The sequence below is a fragment of the Morone saxatilis genome, unplaced genomic scaffold (assembly GCF_004916995.1).
Source record: "Morone saxatilis isolate NCDOM2014 unplaced genomic scaffold, NCSU_SB_2.0 Contig8, whole genome shotgun sequence".
NCBI classification, from domain to species: Eukaryota; Metazoa; Chordata; class Actinopteri; family Moronidae; genus Morone; species Morone saxatilis.
In genome coordinates this window covers 15,605,775-15,614,262 of record NW_023340257.1, presented here as the reverse complement: position 1 = coordinate 15,614,262, position 8,488 = coordinate 15,605,775, and the positions used below count along the sequence as shown (strand labels likewise).

The 8,488-nt window shown below is 40.7% G+C and overlaps 1 protein-coding gene across 1 annotated transcript in view; it reads right to left on the bottom strand.

Annotated features, from left to right (window-relative positions):
• LOC118342033 (Down syndrome cell adhesion molecule-like protein 1 homolog) overlaps nucleotides 1-8,488 on the bottom strand; it is a 75,558-nt gene that overhangs the window by 35,665 nt on the left and 31,405 nt on the right. The window contains exon 2 of the mRNA XM_035680460.1: nucleotides 2,557-2,703. Coding sequence (XP_035536353.1) covers nucleotides 2,557-2,703 — 147 coding nt within the window. The remainder of the gene's footprint in view (nucleotides 1-2,556; nucleotides 2,704-8,488) is intronic.

Here is an 8,488-nt window from a genome sequence, read left to right as displayed (position 1 = left end):
GTTTAAAAAAAAGAAGAAAAAAAAGCTCAGGCTCCACCATCTTTTCCTCCAACAGGCAATTTGACAGGCCAGTGAAGAGAGGCACAGAGAGGCAGTGGAGAGGAGGAAATGTATGCTGTATCAAATGCATAAAAGCACAGTACAAGCTCCACTAGTGCAGGTGGTCAGTGTGCGGTGCACTGAGGGATCAGACCCCACCTGAAGCAGGTTTTTGCTTAAGGGCAGCCAGCTCAGGGCAACTTGGATTTGCAACTTGATGGCCGCAGCAGTGCAGCCCGTGAGAGCAGCGACAGGAACTTAATGTCACTCACTTCTGCTTCCCCCAAGGCTCAGCTTCTTCTTTGTTGTAAGCATTTCACTTCTGCACAGCCTTCTCGTTGTTGGGATGTCAGCTGTACACACTTGTGTATAATAATACTGACCAACAAAGATCTTTTCTGCTGTTTCTGTTTGGTTGAGTAGGAAACAGTGGAACAGGAGTAGGAATCTATTTTGTTAAAAGGGTCATTTTACTCAAATTAAAAAAAAAAAAAAACATAGAAAAGTCCAAACCATCCATCCCGACCTCTTTCTATACTGCTGCTACACCTGTCAAACCTTAACGTTCTTATATGGCACGAATGCAGTTTACAGTGATAACAGCGGCAGATTTACCACTTCAAATTTGTAGTAATTTGTTAAACAATGGGTTCTTCCATTTCATACAGAAATGAACAAAAGATTCTCATTAGTTGAAATTGTCGCTGGCAAATCAGTGACACTGGAAAACCATAACACTCCCGAACGAGAGACCTAAATGAGACAGCAGGCTCTTCCAGCTCTGGTTTGTCATTTGCCTTCACAATACTGGCAACACTGCTATAACTTTCCACATGGAATCTGGCACTTTAGGAATCACGTTCCGCACGTATTAAGATGTAGGCCTAATTAGAGTGTATTTGACAGTAATTACTATATTTGGTTAACTTAAGTACAAGTGGAGAAAATTGCATCCTGGTCCATACATCCAGTGCCAGATAGTTTGGGATGAATACAGCCCTAGCGTCTAGCCATGGAGAGTGTTTTGGTTTTGGAATTTCATTCCAAAAAAATCTGGATGATCAGATATGTAGTATTTTTGTTTTCTATTTTTGGTGAATGACGACAATGGGAGATAGAAAGGCTGTATCTCAATTTGATCTAAAAGGAGACTGTGTCTTTAAATAATAGTCCATGCTTTTGTGGTTGATAAAATACCTAAACTGTAAGGCACAAGCCCATTCTTCAGCGCAGATACAATCACGTTCCCATCTCCAGTATGAACCAGAGCTTTAACCAGGGCTTACACATTATTCATGCGCCTAAACCCTCCCAAAAATAACACTTGTGTGATTATTGTAACATTTTGTTTCCAGCAGAGAGGAATGGTCAGGTTGGCTAACCCACAAAGATCAACCGGTTGGTCCATCTTTCAAGCACATGGTGCACAGCCAAGCTTTGTTCAAACCCACTGAACCTCATTCTGAATTCTAGTCAAGATCCTGAAGTTTCACCAAACATGTCTGGCTGAATTACAGTGAAATGTGTGTGATACACACACAAGACATGGAGAATTTTCCATTTTAGCAGCCGTGTGCATGTAAGTCTCCTGGGTTTCAATATTTCACTAAGCTTTTTGTGATATGCAGCACGTCCACAATATGTTTTTTTAACTTTGAAGGGAAACTGAAGACTATTTTCAGTCCATGGTCAAAAGCCTATCGAGCTTGTCCAGACCCTGTCAAGACAGTTTGGCGCTGAAGACATGGTTTGTGACTTCTCGTCTTCCTTAGGTCAAGGTCAGAGCTTGTCCTCTCTGGGCCTGGTCACCTCAGTCCTGCGGAACCACCGGTTCTGTTACTGTCAGCACTTTCTGCAATGATTAAGGGAGCCAAATGATGACAGCAGCATGATCTGGCTTACAGTAGCATGAGGGAGGAAGTCATCCCCAAAGGTAATGTCCTGACTTTTACTATAGCCAGGGGCGGATCTAAAGAAATATATAAAGAAACCAATGTTTGGTTTGTTCGTTTTGAGGCTACTATAGAAACATGACTATTCAACACAGCAGCCTCCATGGAAGGCGATTCGTGGCGTCTGTACTTTCTGCCAATAGATCCTCCTAAATCCGAAGATCCTAAGTTACACACTGGACCTTTTATGGAATAGTCTGATTTTTTTAGGAAAAACACTTTTTGCTGAGAGTTAAATGAGAAAATCATCACCACTTACATGTCTGTACAGTAAATATAAAGCTACTGCTAGCAGATGATTAGTTTAACTCAGCACAGAGATGGGGGAAACAGCTTGCCTGGCTCTCTCTAAAAGTAACAATATTCACCTAATAAATAAACACAATGCAACATGCTAATTAGTAAGTTTCAGAGGTGCTGGTCAGTGCCTTTTGTTTCCCCTTGATTCCAGTCTTTATGCTAAGCTAAGCCATCTATCTCCTGAAAACAAGCCACTGCTCATACAATCATGCTCTGATTGAAATTTAGCAACTACTATAAGCACAAATGTTAACTTGCTGCCTACCCATAACAGAGAGCCTGGCTCCATTGCTCTGGCGAGTCTCTCCACTGTACTTGTGCTTTGTGATGCAGCGGTAGGTGGACAGAGCATCTTCCTTCTGCACTTCTGAGATATACAGAGCGCCAAATGAGGTCAGGAAGAAACGGTTACCTGTGGATGACAGCAGAGAGGGGAGAAGGCTATGTTAGTCAACATATTTGAGTAAGAAATAAGACAAGACAAAGGCATAGCAAATGAATGCAAAGCATTGTGTCTATGTGGATGTATTTGCAGGTTCTTCAATTACAAACATACATAAGCAATAAAACTCACCCTTGCTACACTCTGGGGTTTTGCTGCTACAGCCTTACTTGGTCTGGTATGACCAGTAACTTATGGTGGCTAATGTTAACAAACTTTAGATTTCATTACTTAATCAGTTCACTGAGTTTATGACTGTATGACTTGTAAATGTCAGTGGTTTTACCAAGAAAGTAAGTAATGAACACATTGTCCCAATTTCTGTTTAATAATTGTCACTTGTTCCCACAGTAACCATTGTTCATCATAGCCTCACTTTGTATACATTTTTCTTTTAAACAAGTACAGAATAAAAAACACATCCCATAAAATGCTTTGCCCACACACTGGAAAATACTTTAAAACTTTTCACACTTCTAAGTCCACACAAATACACAATTCCACACAAATAGTCGCTGCTTGCATGTCTTTTAAAGTTCTATTGACTATTCTAAATGTTGTGAGATATATAACCGCTCTTGATCCACAAGATCTTTTGTATTCACTGTATTACATTTTTTATACATTTGCAACTGCTAAAAAAAGCAAACCAAGCAAAGACAGACTGCTGTGGAGTGAGGAAAAGGTCATGTAAGATATGTGCTGCTTTTGAAGTATTCTAGATGCCAACCTCTCCATCAAAAGACCCTCTTGACAAAAGTTGAGCACATTTTCCAGGAGAAATCACTGATTTCAGAAGAATAGAAAAAGCAGAACTAGAATGTACAAAAGACCCAACCACAGCACTTAGGCGAGCACATGGGAGCTTTTAACATACTGTGTCCCATCCATCTAGCGAGATATACACAATAGAGAAAGACAGATGAGGAGAAAAAGAAAGAGAGAAGAGAGAGGAGAGTTATTGTAGGTCTTAATAATTGATGTGTCTGTGTGTGTTATGGTAACAGCAGATTAGAGTCATTTTCATTTCACATCAGTGACTGCTCTGTCTTCCTCTGATTTATCTTCATGTCAATAAAGAGAGCATGTGCACGTGTGTGTATGTAAGAGAGAAGAAGAAGAGAAGAGAGAGATGGAAGGAAAAGAGAAGAGGAGAGTGTATTTCAGTGTTTGATTCTTTCCGCTTCTTTGAATCTTTTTGTATTCTGTTCCCCCCAAAGGGTTATTTTAGACAGTGTGCACTTCAGAGTTTGTAGTAGATTGCAGATTGTTTGGTTATGCGAATGCTGTTGCAGTGTGTGTGTGTATGTGTGTGTGTGTGTGTGTGTGTGTGTGTGTGAACATGCTGGCTGTTTGCTGTACATGATGTCTCTATGCAGTGTTGACAAGAGAGGACTTGAGTAAAACACAGGTGCACTGAATACTTGAGTACTGGAAATATGTGCCACACAAACAAACACTTAAACACAGCTCCAAGCAACACTGTAGGTCAGCACCTAGTCACAGCGCAGCAACTTTATCCCGAAACACGTTACATGTGTTTGCTGATGAAGAGGCTGCTGTTTTGGTTGGTTTTCATTTTGTTCTTAAATTCTAATTTTTGAGCTTTTATCAGTAGTTTATAATCAGATTTTCTTAGTTTTTATTTCTATGGTTTGATTAACAAAATGTATGTTCATTGTTTAATATGAGTGTGTATGCATCTGTATGTATTTCTGCATGTATGGATGTCATAATGTCAATAAATGACTGTGCATGTGTGAATATCAATGAACAGGTGCAGATATGAATGTGTAGGTATCAATAACCAAGCCTGTGTGTGTGTGCATCTGTGTGTGTGTTTGCCACAATGTGAGCAATGACAATCAATGCATTTTATAAGCTGCACCAACTCCATCCAAAGGAGATTTATTAATAAAAGAGAGGACTGACTCTGGCTCCCTGCCACAACACCACACAACAAATTCACACACACAGAACACAGTACACAGACACCACACACACACACACATGCTCTATCACTCTAACAAGACTGAGATGTGAAGAAGATTGAAGGATTTACTTCTTGTGTCAAAGCTGAAAGGTTTTGACTGACTAAACAAACTGTGCATTATTTCAGGGCTGTTATTATTAATTGATTAATCAATTTTAGTTAGTTTATAAAATTTAATTAGTGTATAAAAAGTCAGTAAATTGTGAAAAATTGCCATCACAGTTTTCAAGAACCCAATAAGATCTTCGTAGGTCTTCCAATTGTTTTTTGTTCAGTTCAAGCTAAATTTTCTGCCGATCAACTAATTAATTGACTAATAATTTCAAGCATTTGATTCAAGTCTATAAAAGTATTTTGTATGTAGGTGTACATAAAAAATTAAATATATATGCATGTAAATGTGTAAGATTCCCGTTCATCTGCATGTGAAAGTTCACACACACGTGTTTTCATGTGAGTCAGACTGTTGTGCTGAGTGCTAAGCGACGTAAGCTGTAATTTTCAAGCCTGCCCTTTTGTTCCAACCTGGGTATTAAGCCTTACAGGATAATATGCACTTGGTGAGTAGAACCCTGTATAACACACTGCTACACCCTGTCACAACATGCCTGTAGAGAGGAAGACAGACCAGAAGGGGGTGGAGGAGGGAGAGAGTGGGGAGCAGAGTAAGAAAATCAGAGATGGTTAAGAATGGAGAGAAAAGAACATGGTGCAGCGGACATTAAGGAGAAGGGGTCTTTTTTTTCTTTCATCAATTACCCTGCAGATGATTTCTTTTTAAATAATCAAATAAATCTTTGTATGATGCAAAACAAATGTCTTGTTTTGCATCATACAAAGCAAGATAGAAGTGTAGCACTGCAACTCAAAACAAATTCATACCAAATAATAATAATGCAGGACTATGTGAAGATGAATTTTTGGCAGTACTAAGACATTCAATGTCCCATCAACACAGTTTACATCTATTTATTGTGTTTGCTGTCCGTTAAAAAGCAGCTAAAACTAAAATGATAAAAAAGATTTCCATAAAATGTGTCCTAGTACTTGTACAGTACCATTTACATACCAAATGATGCATAGCTGACTAGCTTACCTTGAAAATAACAGTACAAGGCATGTCCTGATAGAGCATGTAGTGGCAATGCCGTTAGTCGGTAAATAAAGAGAGTAGCGACCAAGAATAGAACTGCTTTGTCAAATGGTCAAAATTTGAGTGCTTAATGAGATTGGCACATGAAATTAAATATTCATTAATAAAATAATTCTATCCTCTGTCTTCCCTTGATTGCTCTGAGTTCAGCCTACTAGTCTTCACTTCCTATTTTCACTGCTGCTCTTTTCTACCTAACATTATTAAATATAATTTCTAGTCGCTGCCTGCTCCCCTGCTGTCTGTGAAGATGTGACACACCTAAAACAGTGGGCGCAGGCAACGATGGAGGCCTCCCTCCATTGGAGGAGGGGAAGGGGCTGACCCTACAGGGAGGAGGACGGCAGATGGAGATTGATGGAGGGAGAGATAGGGAGATAAAGAGAAACATGCCGTTGGGAGTGACAGAGGAGGGAGTGAGAGTGAGAGGGATGAGGGGCCTGCAGGCCTGAGAGCCACACATGGGTAAAAACAATTCCTCTACGTCTTTCTCTGTCTCTCTTTCTCTCCCTCTCTCTTTCTCCCCATTGCAAGCCTCTCCTTGTGGGAGAGGAGATCAATTCTCGTCTAGTCTGCCTACGCCTCCAGGAGTTTGTTGTTGTTGTTGAGCGTGTGTTTGTATGTACGTGGTTCTTCGTCTGCTGTTTTTTGTGTTTTTTTTTTTTTGCTGTGGGAGGCAGGATGAGATTTTTTGAGGTCTATCCCACACCCGAGGGAGGCGCAAAATCCCCTCACTTCCTCCTTATTTTCCAATTCTTTCCTCCCCTTCTTTAAATTTTTTCTTATACATCTGCGTGACGTCTATTTTCCATTCCCGGCCTCTTTTCTTCCAGTTTCCCCTCTGCCCTCTACCTCTTTCTATCCCTGCCTTTTTTTCCCCTTCTAGTCTGTGCTGCTCTTCCTTCTCTTTCAGGGGGGTCTGTAAGTAATGGAATCAGTTCAGCTGATCAGCCCGAGGCAGGAAGTCAAGCCAAGTGCAGAATGAAGCTGCTGTGGCTGGATCTGTGTGTGTGTGTGCACGTATGCCAGAAATTCCACAGAAAGACACATACATGCAAATAACGAGAAAGAGAGACAGGAAGGAAGAGAGATACACAATGAAAAAAGGATTAGGGAGCCCTGGAGCATCACTTGTCTTCCCCAAAGTTCCCCCAGAGAGGACACCCTCTTCTTTGAGATAGGTGGGGGAGACATCGGAGGGGAAGGGGAGGTGAAATGGAAGAAGAGGTAAAGATGGAGGCAGAAGATGAAGGACTGCAGGAAAGTCACAGCTAAATGTATCCTAGTATAGTATATGGCTGCCATTTTCAACAAATTATCATCAAACAAAAAGAAAAGCAACATAAAAGATCATAAAGAGCAAAACAATGAGAAAATAAAATGATACTGTTAATATAGGAATGTTGCAGCCACCAGGGAGGTTGGGAGGAGAAGAGGATCAGATCAGTCTGGAAAGCAAGATAAAAAAAAAAGTAACTAAGAAAAGATATATATATATATATATATATATAAATATATATATATATATTTAGATGCTGGCTAGACTATAGAGAAAAGAGACAGAAATAGATAAAACAGTGAGTGAAAGCGAGAAACAAAGTGATACCAGAGAGGAAATGGCGTAAGTAAAGGGGGTTTGTTCTTGGTGCTGCCATGCAAATGAAGGCGGCGCTGCAGCAATGCTAACTAACAGCAATTCACACTGTTGGACTCATCACTTATTAATGCTCTACGGCTCACCCTCCCTCCCTCCCATCTCTTTCTCTCTCCCTCTCTTTATCCATTCCTCTCTCCCCTGCTCTCACCAGGATCTCTCTTTTTTGTTCGCTCTCTCACTCGCTGTTGCTAGGGCCCGTGCACTCACGTGACAACAACTGGGTAGGGGGCGCTGCGGTGGCACACAACGACATATGCAAGTGTGCGTTTCATGTGTGTTTTGCGTGTGTGTGCGACAGAGTACCCTTCATTAGAGGTAAAAACGGAATCAGCCATTTAAATGATGGCGATGGAGATCAGAGGAGAGGAGAGAAACTGCTGAATGGATCTGTAATTGATTCACAGGCCTGGGCTACAGGCCACAGAAGAGCTCAACACATCTCTCTGTGCATCATGTCACTTTATTTTTCACTCTGTGCTTTTTAACAAAAACACATGCTGAAGACTGTAATGAACATTATTGTCAAGGTTTGCCTTTCAGATTTTAAGGCTAAATGGACCACGGGCTCGGTACAATACAGACAGTAGTTGTACAAATGGACTGCACGCACAGATACACAAACACTCACACATGCAGTACACTCACAATCTGTCTCACAATCTACACAGTCTTACTCCCACTGTCTCACAATCCACATACTCACAATTTGCAGAGTGCACTCAACAAATTGTGAGTATGTGTGTGTGTGTTTTTTTGTGCAGAGCATCCTCACTACAGGATGCCACAGCGATGAGCAGACAGTGGAGTACACCTACACATTCCTTATTTATACTCGTCCTCCTGATTCAACTTTTCATTTCTGCTTTTCTTCTGTTTTCTTCGTTCGTTCCACTGTGTCTATCCATCTATCTGCTTATGATTAGATTGCTAATTTAACTCTCTCTCTCTCTCT